The 15,476-nt window shown below is 35.1% G+C and overlaps 2 protein-coding genes across 4 annotated transcripts; one reads left to right on the top strand and one right to left on the bottom strand.

Annotated features, from left to right (window-relative positions):
* Positions 1–1,554: 1,554 nt before the first annotated feature.
* Positions 1,555–4,442, top strand: LOC144564058 (Ubiquitin carboxyl-terminal hydrolase family protein). 2 transcript variants are annotated; one of them, XM_078313562.1, is made up of 2 exons: positions 1,555–1,817; positions 2,923–4,442. In XM_078313562.1, exon 2 carries the CDS (start codon positions 3,142–3,144, stop codon positions 4,399–4,401), a length of 1,260 nt encoding a protein of 419 aa, XP_078169688.1. In that variant the 5' UTR covers positions 1,555–1,817; positions 2,923–3,141; the 3' UTR covers positions 4,402–4,442. The 2 variants fall into 2 exon arrangements, with proteins under 2 accessions (XP_078169688.1, XP_078169687.1); XM_078313561.1 differs by having other exon boundaries at positions 2,919–4,442.
* A 1,622-nt stretch (positions 4,443–6,064) lies between these two features.
* LOC144564057 (arginine--tRNA ligase, chloroplastic/mitochondrial-like) lies at positions 6,065–14,836 on the bottom strand. Of its 2 annotated transcripts, none has more exons than XM_078313558.1 (18): positions 14,675–14,836; positions 13,971–14,090; positions 13,328–13,461; positions 13,076–13,151; positions 12,370–12,471; positions 11,675–11,890; positions 11,272–11,352; positions 10,672–10,755; positions 10,494–10,598; positions 9,946–10,124; positions 9,560–9,644; positions 8,609–8,810; positions 8,129–8,198; positions 7,550–7,619; positions 7,013–7,102; positions 6,781–6,849; positions 6,588–6,686; positions 6,065–6,373 (listed from the first exon to the last, which is right to left on the bottom strand). In XM_078313558.1, the coding sequence occupies exons 1-18, from the start codon at positions 14,762–14,764 to the stop codon at positions 6,263–6,265; spliced, it is 1,983 nt and encodes a 660-aa protein (XP_078169684.1). In that variant the 5' UTR covers positions 14,765–14,836; the 3' UTR covers positions 6,065–6,262. The 2 variants fall into 2 exon arrangements, with proteins under 2 accessions (XP_078169684.1, XP_078169686.1); XM_078313560.1 differs by having other exon boundaries at positions 13,971–14,086; positions 14,675–14,829.
* Between the last annotated feature and the right edge of the window lie 640 nt (positions 14,837–15,476).

Here is a 15,476-nt window from a genome sequence, read left to right as displayed (position 1 = left end):
TTGAAATTAAACTAAGAAATTATTTGTTATTTTAAGAGGAGATTAGAATATACAAACATTAAAGAAATGAAAATGCAATTGAATTTTAATATACACGATTAAGGTTTTTTAAATTATGAAGTGATTTAGTACTCACATACACATAGATTTGTCCCTGTAAGTTGACTAAACATTTTTTTTTCATGATAATTGTTATAAATGAGACCGATTTTTTTTAATTACCATCATAGTAATTTGAAATTAAACAATCACTACTTAAAATTTCAGATTTCAAATCTTACCACCCACGCACACTAAAGATGTACACCGAATTTTTCAGCGCGCCAGCTGGAGATGCACACTAATTTTTATTTATTTTGGGTTTTCTATTTTTTGGTGTGCATCTTGGGGTGTGCACCCATTTTTTTAGTTATGTTAGACTAATTTCTTTTTGTTCTATTCTATTTAATTTTGTGTTGTTTAGAATTATAGTATATATCAAATTTGATGGCAAAATTGTAGAAAATAAAACGCACTTGTTAACAAATAAAATTTTGTACTAAATTTGAAATAAAAATTACCACAACAAATTCTATGCACAATATGAGCAGTGTTTTATACTAAGTAAATTGATGTGTAAATTACTACAAATTATATGTACAATCTAATCAATGTAATATAGAAAATTGTACGCACAATAAAAAATATAAAAAAATAATAATTTGATGTGTATCTTCAAGATTTTTATATTGTAAAAAAAATATAATAATATAATAAGACCTGCAATGTTGTATGGTGCAGAATGTTGGGCTACTAAAAGACAACACGTTCAGAAGATAAGTGTAGCAGAGATGCGTATGTTGCGATGGAGTTGTGGCCATACAAGACGGGACCGCATTAGAAATAATGATATACGTGACAGACTTGAGGTAGCACCGATTGAAGAGAAGATCATCCAACACTGTTTGAGATGGTTTGGACATCTATAACGGAGGCCTCCTGAAGCACCGGTGCGTACATGAATTATAAGGCTTATCAAAAACACAAGGAGAGACAGAGGTCGGCCACAATTGACACGGGGAGAAGCAGTAAAAAGGGACTTGAAGGAGTGGACTTCGAACAGATGAGCGTGAAAGCTAGCGATCCACGTATCAGAACTATGACTTAGTAGTAGTTAGAGATTATTTAGTAGTATTATAAGTTTTAGGTCATAGAACTAGAAATTTGGAGTCAAGAATGTAAGATTAGGACTTTGATCCCTACAATTGATAATTTATGTAAGATATAATTAATATTAATATTATTACTATTACTGTTAGTATCACTTTCACTTTCATTTTTTATTATTTTTCTTTTTATTACTACTTATCTTTATCTTTATTTTATGATTGTTATTTGTTTCATTTCTAGCTTATTTTAACGGAATAAAAAAGATGTCCATCGGACCTAGTTTGGTTCCGACGAGCAGCATCCACCGTAAATTCGATCTAGTTCAGATCAAACGGTCTGGCGACTTAACGAATTAAATCTAAAATGGATTTGATTGAATTTACGTAGAAACCCGTTAACCACTAAAATTCCCAATCGCCAATTCCTCCTCTCTCGCTCTTTGCCAAGTCTCACACAGCGTCGCCTCCTCTCCCTCTTTCTCACTTCGCATCGACTTTCTTCCAAGCTTCGCGAGTGACTGATAGAGTGCGAGAGCTTCAAGAGTTGGTGGCAGTGGCGGCGGGGCGGTCCGGCGAGGAGCAGTCTCTGCGCCCTCGATTTCAATCCTCCGCTATGTTTCGTCTCTTAAGGCTAAGCGTGCGGAGCTTGTTCCTAAAACTTTAGAAAAGGTGAATTTCTTGCAAATCACTTTCTTTTATGTTTGTTGTTACGAAGAGAATCGAACAGAGAAAAAAAAAAGAGTTGAATCAACGAACTTGTTCTCTTTACTTCAAAATTGGAGAGAAATATTGCTAACTGGCTTATCTTAATTCATAAGGATTATAGTAAATTTGTACACTATATTTTGCATATTGATGAAGAGTTGTAAAAGGTACGGTGTTTGCTTACTGAAGGAGATGTGGCTCCTCTCCTCCCTAGCAAAGCTTATGGTTTGCATTTGATCTTTTGTATATGACTCTACACGGAAATTCATAACTCAATTCTTTTTTTTGGAAGAATTATAATAAATTCTAACTTAAGGCATATGCAAGATGTCAAGTGTTGCTTTAAAAGTTAATTTTGGTCAAAGAATACAACATTTATATCCTGTATCCTGGACTCTGCTGAGATTAAAATGTAAAAGGTGTTCATGTGTTGCACTATTGAAACAGTTAAGTTAAATTCTGCTTCTTTGGTCTGTTGTTGATTACATGATTATCGAAATAATTATGTAAAACTTGTTTTAATTTATAGGTCAGTTTCTAAGAGTGTATCCTCTTAGAAATACCTGTTTATGATTCTGCAAATTTTTTTTTATCCAATCCTTGGATATTTTAACAGAATTTCTAAAAATTTCAGAAACCATTGGAATGGTGTTCCTTCTATTTGAAATTTGCACCCGCCAACAAACAAAACATGCATCTGAGTGTATCCTCTCAAATTGTGCAATTTGTAGGTGTATAGTTTGCCCATCTCAATCGCAATTACTAATTTTATTATTCCTGGTAATATTTGGGGTTTAGGGTTTATGGATCTTATAAGGGTTCTATGCAGAAAATTGTACCCAAGTGGTCTTAAAAATATTTGGGTGTTGGGTTTTATGTTTTGTTGGCAAGGTGTTTTAAATTCTGAGTCTTCTTCTTCTATAACATGTAAGGGTATGCTTCTTGCTTCATAGGTTTGAGTTTACCTCAGCATTGCTTAACTTCTTTTATTTTCCTGCAATCAATTTTTCTGTTTCCATAAATAGTTGTTTCTAAGTTATTTATATTATGTTTTTCTGGAACTAGACAGGTCATTTGGGAGCAAGCTCTAGGAGACCAGTTCTGACCAGAGTTGGCAATAGTTTAGTTGTGACTGGGGAAGAGGCATCACATCTTCATCTTTTCAAGCTCCATCCTCATTTAATGCATGTAGTCCATCAAATTAGTAGAAGACATCTTCGCCGCCTCTACAACCCAATGCTGTAATGACCCTTAAGCACAAACCAGGTACACAAATAAACATCCAAAAATGAATAACAAAACCCTCTCCAATCTCGGTTCTCACATGGTGCGCTGCCTCTTCTCGGCAACCAGAACCCTATTTAACCCCTCCACCACTCCCACCCAAATCTCAACTCCTAATCCGAACCATAACCCTTCTTTCCCTGTCTCCCGTTCCTCAGCTGCGCTTGCTGCTGCCAAGTCAATCCTCCCTTTTCTAAGTTGCAAGCGCCGCAAGAAGCTACGCAAAAAGCTATCCAGTCCACGTGTTGCTCCTATCCAGCGTGAACCCTCCCTTCGAGATCTCCCTTCCCTAGATGCAATCCTCGACAGAGATGCTTCTTTTCGTTTCCTTAACCGCACCAAATCCTACCTCTCTTCCCTCCCTTCGCCCGTTCTCCCTCTTCCCACGGGAACACATTACCGCGAGCTCGGCCTCCCACGAGGTCGCAGTGTTTCCAAGTATGCCCTTTGCCATCCCCTCCTTTTCCACCTCCCCCAGATCGGTGAGGTACCTCATCTCTCATTCACCCCTCTCATGAAATCCCTCCTTGCCGAAGAAAAAGCCCTCTTTGATTTGCTTGAGGCCGAACAAATGACCACAATTCGTAAGCTTTTGATGATTTTTGTAAACCACCGTGTACCACTAGCAAAGCTTCACCATTGCCGGTCTTTGTTTGGTCTACCAGATGACTTCCCTGACCGGGTTTGTGAATATCCCAAGTTTTTTCGAGTAGTAGTGGACCCTGATGGTCGGCACGTGGTTGAATTGGAAAGTTGGGATAAGAATCTAGCTGTCAGTGCATTAGAGAGAGAATTCATGTCAGATGAAGCCCAAGCTCAAAAATTATTTCGTTTCCATATCCCTCATAGAAAAGGACTGCCGTTTGATGATGTTGAGAGGAGGGAATTGGATAAAATCACGACTTTCCCCATGATCTCTCCTTACTCTGACGGTTCTGGTTTCAAACCATGGACAATTGAGGCTGAGAAATACCGGGTCGGGTTGATACATGAGTTCCTGAGCCTGACACTGGAGAAACGGGCCTGGATTCATGACATAGTGGAGTTCAAGGAGGAGCTTTGTCTGACAAAGCGGACCTATGAAATATTGCGAAAGCAACCGAGAGCTTTCTATCTAGCAGGTACAGAGATGAATTGGGCTGTGTTTCTGAAACATGCGTACCGGGATGATGGTACTTTGATTGATAAAGACCCGCTTGTGGTGTTCAATGAAAAATTGCAGAAGTATGCCTGCATGACAGAACTTGATAAAGAAACACAGTAAATTATAGATGGGAGTTTCTGAAATATCATCTTCATATATTTGGCCTGGTGTCTTGCCCGTGGAAGATTAAATTATAGATGGAGCTTTGTCGCACCAAGGTTCTTTTCATATTTTAAATCATGGTCAATTATAGATATATTTCATTCATTGGCAGCAAGAAATGTTAGAAAATGGATGGTTCTCAGTTCTCACAAATACATGTAACTTGTGTGGAAAGCTGTATCAAGGAAACTAGTATGTACATACGGCTTGGAGGGAGATGACAAAAAAGGAAGATAAATCGTTTTATTTCTTATAAGAAAAACAAATTATTCTTAACCTCTTTTGCGTTCATTCCATGTCGAGTAGCCTAAAATATTGATGCACCATATGATGAAACACGGAAAAAAATTGTGGGCTTATCAATTTTTCTATTTAAATCTAATCTAAATGTCAAAACTATTTCAGATTAATATTCTATATAAATAACAGAATTTAAAATATTTACATCAATAAAACCACAGCAGGTCAGCAGTAAATGATAACCATAAAAATAAGGGTAAATTTCATGGGAGGTAACTAAACTTTGCTCTTGAGTACGAAACTTTGTTGTCTCCTGTTAGCTACTAAATTTTATATTTGTCTGAGTTAGTCACTCTGTCACTTTTTCCATTCAAAAGAGTTAACCGAATCTGATGTGTTATCAAACTCATTATGTGTGATAACTTGTGTAATTTTTTTGGAACACAAAATATTTCTCATCCACCAACCCCTTCCTCCCTCTCTCTTTTGCTATTTTTTCTTTCTCAGCAACTTCACTTATTTCAACCGTCTCTTATTTTTTTTCATATTCCTAACAAGGCCGAGTAGAACTCTATTTCCTACCTTTGAAAGGGATATCCACATCTCGGTCCAACCTAGATTTAGAGGTAAGCTATCTTATCTATGCCTTCCCAATTCTTGTACTCTACTCAATTTTTTAGCAAACGGTGGCTCCAGCTCGCCTACCTTCTCAATTTCGCTCCAGCTAGCTCCATCTCAGTTTTGTGCTTAGAAGTTTGAAAGTTAAAATAATAATCAAATCAATGACATATACAGAAATGAGAAACAACATAAAGAAATAAAATAAAGACAGCAGTTCAGCTTGCTTTCTTCAATTTAGTCACATGAAAAAAACCTATACAACAAATATTTTGGATGAGCATCACAACGAGAGAAATTAAAACAACTGGCACAAGGGTCATTGACAGCAACAAAGAATTCCTTGGAGCATCCATCTCTGTAAATATCTGGAGGGAAACAAAAAATGCGCCAAAAAGAAGAAGGAAAGAATGAGATTATAATAGATCATAAGATTTTAGGTTCATTTGAAAACAAATATAAATGGCAGAGAAAATTAGTGGAGTGAACTCAACTTTTTAGTATCCAAAAAACCCACACAAATTAGAAAAAGTAAAAAAAATGTGTGCTATTTGAGTGTCACATCAGATTCCTTTAACTTTTTGAATGGAAAAAGTGACCGAGTGACTAAGTTGGAACAAATATGAAGTTTAATGGCTAGCAGGAACAAATCAAAATTGAGTGATCAATTCGAGCAAAGTTTAGTGACCTCCCATGAAATTTACCCTAAAAATAACAATAACAGAAGAACCAGCAAAGTTAAAGGAGCAACAAAAATAATACATTTGTCCGCCTTTTCTTGCTATTATAATCAACTACAAATGTCATACAAAATTCAAATAGAAAAACCTTTGTATTTCCTTAAAGAGTACAGCTAACAAAACACCTGAAAAAGTCCCCTATTGATTTCATAACTTGAAGGGTACATTTTAATTCTCAATAAATTAGGTCCTAATTGATGAAACATAAATTAGATCAAATGTTATAGTTTAAAGACTGGTGTAATTCCAAGGAGCACGAAGCATTGTCTCATGACAATTGCTGTAGCCTGGCACAAGAGCAACCGGCTTGTCTCCTCTGGTGACTCAATGACCTGAAAGTGAAACAATGTTTCCATCTTATAAACACCTTGTACTTTTTAAAATATACAAACGTGTGACCTCCAATTCTCAAATTGAGAGAAAAATTGAAGACCTATTTTTAAAAAAAAAAATCAAAGCATTTCAAGCAGAGAGAAAAACCCCCTTAAATGTTGGAACACAGAAATGGGTGCAAGAAATTAAAAATCAACTCAGGAATAGCCATACCCTGCAATTGGTGTAGAATTGATTGAATATCTCTGACAAATTATATAGATACTCGCATAAAACATTGGGTAAGAGGTTGTTGCATGCCTCCTCGACCACCTGGAAATGGAAAAACAAATAGAGTATTACCAAACCATCATTAACCTAACAAATGTAAAACATGCTGATGCAAAATTTTAATATAAATCTCTACCTCTGCAAACTGGATTAAATGAAGTGCCAGGACACGCTCATCAGGATGGTCCAGTGTTATTGTTCCAGTCTGTAAAAAGAGGTAGAAGCATTTGTAACATTATACATTGACAATAAACTAATCTCCAAGTAGGCAATGCAGAGAAGACTAATTAGCATAAACAAGGACCCTGAACAAATATTAAGCAAAGTAAAAAATAAGATAAAAAAATAATAATTTAATAAAATATAACCTGCTGTAGTGTGCTTATGTCCTTGTTCGACTTCTTGACAATGGAACAAATACGAGCATGCGCATACTCCAGATATACAGCTGTATTACCCTGACAAATGAGAATAAGAAAATTATACAGATGACAGAAATGCAAAACTACATTCCATATCATATTACCACAATATGAGTTGACATCTGCTGCTCTAGTTGCGGTGGCGGCGCAACTATGACATCTGACCTAAACCACCAATAGAATAGTTGAGATCCCAACACTCCCCCCTCTCTGCAACATACCTCATCACCCCTTCTAAAAGCACAGCATATCACCCCTGCCAGCACAACTGGAGCAGCAGATTCAAACTTCCGAAGTATCAACTAAAACATAATATACAATTCTATTGCCAGGCCAGACAATTCTATCTGACCCTCAATTTTCAGTAATAAAACTAGAGGTTAAAACTGTAGTTGGAATATGCACAACATTTTTCAAGGCACAGATGAAAATTTGACAATACGATACCAGAAAAGAAAATACCACAGAAAATGTGATCACTACCTGATTTTTCAGCATTTGGTCAAAGCTGAATGTATAATTTGTTAATCTATTATTCTTCAAATCTGCATATCTGCATGGAGCAGCACATGAAATTTACAAAATAACAATCAGTTTCAGAGACAACTACAATTATGAAATTAGTAAATAGCGAACTTTTATTTGTTAATGATGCATGGATGAAACTGGAGAACTTTAATAGAAGTGATAATAATCCCACATAATGGAACACTATGTACAAGCAATAAACATGTTGATGATATTGAATGCTGAAGAGGCTTGGTCCAATGCTGAACTGGCAAATAATGGATTGATGGCAAACTTTTTGTGAATGGTTTTACTTTTGAACTTAGAAACTTGTGTAGTGAGGTGGCAGTAGCTTTTTTACCCACAGATTTTGGGGGTTGTCCAAAAAATCTGTGTTCCTTGGGTGCTTGGCTGTTGCACACATTTTTTCTAGGACTTCTTTCATGAGATTCATTTATTCAAGAAAAACAAGTCATCCATATAGAGCAAATACGACTTTTAATTGTGACTGGGTGTATAAAAAGTCCTACAAAATTAGGTCATATGAAAGCTTACTTGACAGCACCATAACCAACTGCCTCAGCAGTTTTGTCAAGCTCTTCATCTGTCCAATCACCGATCGTACCTGGCCAAATAGTTAAACCAGGAAACTTTAAACTTGAAGTTTATAGATTAATTAAGAAAATAAAGGAAAAATTCGCATAGAGATAGTAATAAAATTCCCATGATGTGTAACCCAGAAAAGGCTCTGAAGTTTCTCAATAGGAAATTACCCATCACATACCTACAAAACGTGGGAAATATGTACAGCATGACCTTCTTGTCTATTTTACAGAATGCACAATCTAACCCCAAGAAGGCAGCATTTGGTCATTTTTGAAGTGGTGAAATAAATCCAAGTTCGGGTGGTAAAGGAGATCCACCCACGCAAAATAAAGATTTGTTTCCAAAATAAAGATGCACTTTAAGCATTTCAAGGAAACAGATTTGTTTTCAAAATAAAGACTCAGTTAAAGATACAATAAAATTAATTACCATTATTCTCGAGCCGTTGAATGAGTTCAGCCTTGCTTCGGGTCTTGGCCTCGTCTAGCAATTCAACCAACCTAACAACCTCAGAGCTTCGGGTCCTGAACCGCTTCCCATCTGAGCCCAAAACCAACCCGAAACCCACATGGCTCACTCTTGGAAACTTCTTTTCTTTTGCCGGTGGCAACCACCCCGCTTTTCTAGCAGCCTATAACAGAAATAGGAAAAGCTGATTCTTAATAATATAAAGGATATGATTTTTTGCATATTGCATCCAACATGTAAGTGTATCTGAAGAGTGCCAATATTTCTAAATGTTCCTAGCAACACAACACTTTTTGGTAATTATACAGTCCATAAAATAAAAGTTATTAAGCATATGATTGAATTTATGCTGACTTAAGACTCAGTTAATCTTCTATTGTAGACAGTGTAGAAAGACTCAAAACTCAATAACTCTAATTATTTGATTTTACCTTAATTTGGATTTAGCAAAAACTGGCTCATGCAAAGTGTGTACAGAAATGCCCACAATTGACAAAATGTAACTATCTATCATATTTGTGCCCACAATTAGGTATTGTTTTTCAAAGGGGTTGCAAGTCCGTGGTAACATGAACAAAAGAATGTAGGGGTCATCATCAAATATTTAGGTATGCTAAATGCTTCGGAAAGCATGGATTGCCTTGTGCTTTGGCTCCAAAACACCATTTCAAAATTCAAACAGACGATCCAAAGTGCTGTTGCTACATGAAGCAAGTCCAACAATAAGATGCCAGAAAGATACAGTTCAAACACCAGAAAGACACAGTTTAACATGAAGCAAGTCTACAACAATATCATGAATGGTATGGTAATCCATGGTCACAGGACAAGCCTATCATATTCAGTATGGTAAATGCAAGAAAATAAGGATTAATATAACCGCCACACATATGAAAGGAAATTCAAACATACACTGAAAAACATATCAAAATGCTGTTGCTGTCCCACGTCAGTTACATAAATTATCCATTCTGCCTGCTCCACTTGTAGCCGGTACCTTCAACGTTTGGCAAAAGAAATGTCATGTCAATAAATTTATCTCTGTTAATCAAGGATTTTGAACGATTGCAGGTAAAATGAGGTTTAATTATGTTAAAATCTAATTGCAAACCAGGTAAACTCATGCTAAAGTGACTTAGTTGTATTAAATTGAAAATTAAAGCAAAACTATAACTGAGGGTTCGCTGAAGCAAAATTCTGTTTAGCTTAGGCTTAATTACAAAATTGAGCATAAGCTCCAGTTTTTTGGGTTAAGTGGGGGTTTAATTGATAAATCGAGGCTCCCTCAAAAGACTGACCTAAGAGCAGTCAAGTCAGTAGAGGCATAGTTATAACCACCATCACTCTTAACAATTATTAACGGGATGTTAAAGCCTTCTAGAAATATCACACGGGCCCCATCACTTTCTTCAACTAACCCCTTGTCTGTCAGTTCCTTTATTGTATCAGGAATATACGGATTATAAAAGCTCTCCCCCTGGAAAAAGACATCAAATTTTTTAACATAAATATTAGCATTTGGAAAATACGAGAGATTAAGTTCTGCAATACGCTCATCACCTTTAATTCTTTATTGGGTTATTTCAAAATGATAAAATAGGGGCTTTCTTCTCAATATAATCAATTGCTCTCAAAATTTTACTTCTTCATTAACAATTATAGCCTATAATCTCAGTGCCAGCAGAGTCTTGATCCCACATGCTTTCATGTATGAACAAAATGGTGTTAAGGTGTTGAGCAACTCATAGAAAATAAAAAAAAGGCTTCTAACTAGTAAAAGTTTTTACTTGGTAAAGAAAGCAGAATCATTTGAGTAACAAAAATGTGGTCGTTATGAACAAATTACCCTTTCTTCAAGGGAGACATTCAGGCGCTTATAAACAAGGTCAAATTCACTCCTGCTTATTTCACAAATCTTTTGCCATGCAGCTCTGTATTTGGCTTCACCTCCCTACAATTTCATAAAAACCATTAAAAAAGGACTCAGTCGCAAATGAACAGGATATTTGTGTATAAATTGTCACCTGAAGCTTAACAACAGCTTGTTGGGCCCTTTCCTTGAAGGATGCATCGTCATCAAATCTTTTTTTTGAGGCCTTGTAGAATTCCTGAGTGACAGTTTTAATTTTACAGTCAGTATTTACATAACAAATCAGACTTCAGCTGTTCACTTTATTTGTTTTGGATAGGTTGTGTGAATAACATGGAAAAAGCTTATACCGGAGGGAACATCAGTTGTATGAAGGCAATGATGGCATACTTAATTGTTTTATGAGGCGAGATTAAGCTAATATTATGCAAGTCATTTGCCATACTTTGAAAAGATGGTCTGCAGGTGTTACTAGTGCTGATTTGTAATAGTCTAAACTTTTAAGGGTTCAATTGTTGGGGGGGCAGCTTTTGGCCTTGGGGCAGTTTTGTGAAAGAGATAATATCAGGGTGTATAGCTCTTTATATTCCAAGAGTATTCAGGACCCTGGTTGGGAATATCATCCTCTAAGGGGCCTTTTTGTAAATCATTTGTTCCCAATAAGACCAATTAATGGGTAGTAATTCACCTTTTTAACAAAAGAAGGAGAATAGTTTCTTTTTTTCAATCTAAACAATTTATTTTTCTGACATACCTGGAGATCTCCAATTGCTTGGTTCCCAACATCTTCCCAAGTAGGGAATTGTTCAAATAGGTATTCTATCAGCATCCCAAACTGCAAGCAAAAAGGAAAAACATTAACACAGCTAAACTTTCTGTAGTTGTAAATGTTCTTTCTAAAAGAACATGACAAAAGAGGTGGTCAAATGCAGAGAACTAATAATTAAGGACTTGGGGTTACATTACATTCAGTGGTGTAAAACTGTAATTGATCAAATTATAATGAAAGCACAGATCAACCAAAAAATGCTGACTATTTTACAAGAACGTATATCTAAGGTCAAGTAAATAAAAAGGGTTAAATTGCACAAAAAGGTTTTGGGGATCAAACAAGGAAGATACATTATGACAAAAGGTATAATGAACAATATGTCAACCTGGGTGCCCCAGTCACCAACATGATTTCTTCTAAGAACTTCAACATCTGAGAACTCAAACATGCGAGCCAAGGTGTCACCAATAATAGTCGACCTCAGATGGCCCACATGCATTTCCTTCGCTATATTTGGGGAGGAAAAGTCAACCACTGCTTTTTTCACTGATAGGATAGGGGCCCACGTTTGGATGCCATCCACCAACATGTCCTTTATTCTCTGAAAATAAGTACAATATTTGTTAAGAGTTGATAGGAAATTTACTTATAGATGAAGGATTTTAGCTTCCAAAGCATTACTGCAAAAGCATCAGAAAGTATACCGTTGTGTAACTTCTATTTTATTCATTATACTTTCTAACATTTGGCATACAATCAATGGTTTGTTGAGCCAGTACATCATTTATGCTTGCTTTGAGCTTTGACCTAGCTTTGGCAAACTTTTTTTGAATTATAGAACCAATGTTTAGGTGATACTGACAATTTATTATTGAGCAATGCTGCTGCACTTGTAACACACACTCGTACGGCACTAGAACATAGTGGTCTACTAAACTTTAGTAATAGGAATTTGATTAGAATATTTCTGGCATATTTAGCATATTTTAGTCTGCCAACCAAAGAATATATATAGTAAAGGTATTCAATTTTGGTACAGACAAATTAGAAAAATACAGAACAGAAATGACTCATAGAAACCTTTGATATCCAATTATTAGATAGATTTATATTCACAAATCCAGGTCTAGCAACAGAGGTGGACTCGATAATCTCTGATTGAGGCAGGTTTTTGGCTAAACCCTGCAATAAAAAAAATATTAGTTAAGAAAATTTACAAGGAAAAGTATCAAGGAACACAAAAGTACTGGTTAACATTGACAATCAAAAGTAACAAGGAACACAAAGGCTTGAGGAACAAACTCATGTATCCCCTTAAAACTGTCAAGATATTAGCTAAAAGTCAGAAATTACCCATTTCTCTTCCTTATATATAGCAATAGATGATAGAGATAGTTTTGGCAGTTTATCATGAATAATGGAAACAGCGAGACTACACAGGATATGAAATTTCTTGCTCTTGGGCCACACATGACTTTTCTTCTTTGTCAGGTATGAGCAATGTTTTTTACTTATCCAGAAATACATCAAAAAACACCAAAACTAGAAGCAAAAGATTCAACCAAACATACAGGATACGAGTATGTGAGATGCCTAGGATTAAAATATAGTTAATAAGAGGATACAACAGCCACAATTAGACTTGTTTCAATGAGACACCAAAACAATAATATACCAGGAAATAAGAATTTTTATAATTTTCTGTTAATAACTAAATATCAAGGCTGATGTCATTGATGCAATTACAAGCAAGTCATCAATAGGAAAATAAGAGAAATATCATTACCTCGCCAACTGAAATTGGATTTTTGAAATCAGTTCCTGATCCTTTAATTTTTGACCATAGCCCCATTGCATTATTGCTGGATTAGGAAAAAAAAAAAGGAATCGAATTGCCATCAGTCAACATAGAGATTACAATATCATGGACACACATATCCAAGTATCAAACCAAGCTATGGTAACACAAAAAGAATGATAAAAACCTGTTTAGAAATCATGAGCATGGGATAAGAAAAGAGATATGATAAATATTCACCATTGGTAATCTCCAAATTTTGCTGAAACAGCTACTTGTGGCTCTACATCTGACAAATCAGGAAATGTCGCCTGAAGAGAAGATTTCACTAAGCTCGCAAGTTGCTGCTTCACACTTCCAGTTCTTTCTGTCATCTGTAGTTACATAAAAAGGATCAGAAATAGGAAATTCAAAAAGAATTAATGTTTTGTTTTTGCAAAAATCACCAACATTTCTATATAGTAGGACATAGTACCTGAGATTACTCATATTTGCATTGCAACAATTTTAGGATTATTTATATATCCATGCTAGAGTAACATAACAGAAAAGGTACACAAGCAAATTCCCCAAATATCCACAAACTTATCACTCTTTCCAATGAGCTCATTTTCTTAAATTTTAACCAAGTACAAAGCTGAAAGCAGAGAAATAGTAGTTTATTTATTTGCTAATTTAAGTTTTGATGAGCAAGCTACAAGAGGACTTATTCCTCCTGGTGGAAATCACGCCATCTTGTCATAAGTTGACGTTACTTTCAAAATTGGAGTGTAATTTAAAAAAAAATTGTAAAATATCTGGAGTAATTTGCCAAAAACCCTATTGAAATTTGAATTTTATGTATAATTATAGCTTTTCAATAATTTGAAGATGCACTACATACATTAAATGACAATGGAGCTTGAAGAGATGAAGATGTGGATGCCTCTTCCCCAGTCACAACAGAACTATTGCCTACTCTGGTTGAAATTAATCTCCTAGCACTTGCTCTCAAATAACCTGTCTAGTTCCACAAAAACAAAATAAAAGAACTTAGAAAACAGTTATTCATGAAAACAGAAACAGAAAACAGAAATCAATTGGAGGAAAAATAAACAATGAGGCTCTAAGCACACACGTTGTTGGTTACCAAATTGTAATGGCAAACTGCAAATCATAAAAAAAAAAGTAAACAACTTATCAGAAAGGATGTAGTTGAGCAATTCTGAGGGTAAACTAAAACCAACCCTTACATGTTACACAGAAGGTGAAAACTCATAACATAGAGAGAGAAAACCTGATAATGAAACTTCAGAACTAAAACCAACATTTACTTATTTTTTTAAAAAGAAATATCAAGAGGTTCAATAGGGGAATGATCTGGCTGCCAGGGGCATTCTTCCCCCTGGTTCACTCCACAATTGAAAGAAGGCAAACCACCAAATGCCAATGATGATTTGTATCAAATTAGTACGTGGTTGGTGGCACTCACAGGAGACACGGTGGGCTCTTATTGGTGTGCAAGCTGGGGGTGAAATTGCCCGCCGCAATTGGTTAGCACACCTCAGTTTCATATAATGAATGTTACAGAGAGAGAGAGAGAGAGACCTGAGGGAAGGAGCGAGAGCGGGAGAGAGAGGAAGGAAGGCGAAGGGAGAAGGAAAGCGAGTGCGGAGTTGCAGCAGCTATGGCCGACATCTCTATCTTCCCACCCTTTTTATTACAGCCCAATAGGTCTTTGCCTTTTCCGTTTGTCTAGGTTTTATTTTTTACAGGAGGTCCTTCAAAATGTTAGTATTTTGATTACAATACTGAAAGAACTACAATTCATCTTTTGATTAATTCTTAGTTTTCATGTATTCACCAAATTATATGATTTACATGATTAGGTAATTTAATTCCAAGCTTGTAGGGTAAATCCAACTGTTTTGAAAAATATTATTTAAGTTAAAGATCTATACAAAAAATTATAACTAATGATTCAGTATTAACAATATTTTATAATGATCAATTAAAGTTTATATTGACTCAAATTTTATGCACCTTCTATTTAACTAACAAAAGTACAATTATAATTTTGGTTTTAGTTTGTATTATTTTTCAAAGTATCAAATGACTGTATCATAAAAACTATTAATTTATATTTTTTTTGTATGTTGTATTTTATTTTTATTGAAAATATAGTTTCATAAATAATTAAAATAAATCTATTTGTACAGATGAAAAATACTAAACATTATAATGAAAGAAACTATTACTAATTTATAATTGATATTGAAAACTATAAAGTAGTGTAATTCATATATATATTTAACCAGCGATACATTTATCAAGGATATTTTAGTTATTTCATACTTAGTTGAATATTAAATAATAATTTGACTGGTGGTTTATTTTTTTATTTTTAAAA

The sequence above is a fragment of the Carex rostrata genome, chromosome 13 (assembly GCF_964058835.1).
Source record: "Carex rostrata chromosome 13, lpCarRost1.2, whole genome shotgun sequence".
Lineage (NCBI taxonomy): Eukaryota > Viridiplantae > Streptophyta > Magnoliopsida > Poales > Cyperaceae > Carex > Carex rostrata.
This window is presented reverse-complemented; position numbering and strand designations above follow the sequence as displayed.

Excerpts from the sequence above, each read along its gene's own strand:
- LOC144564058 (XM_078313562.1), top strand. The coding sequence starts at position 3,142 with ATGAATAACAAAACCCTCTCCAATCTCGGTTCTCACATGGTGCGCTGC.
- LOC144564057 (XM_078313558.1), bottom strand. The coding sequence starts at position 14,764 with ATGTCGGCCATAGCTGCTGCAACTCCGCACTCGCTTTCCTTCTCCCTT. Across the intron at positions 8,199-8,608 it reads TCAACGGCTCGAGAATAATG|GTACGATCGGTGATTGGACA; the intron begins GTAATTAATTTT and ends CTATTTGGCCAG. Across the intron at positions 6,374-6,587 it reads AATTCTACACCAATTGCAGG|GTCATTGAGTCACCAGAGGA; the intron begins GTATGGCTATTC and ends TTTCACTTTCAG.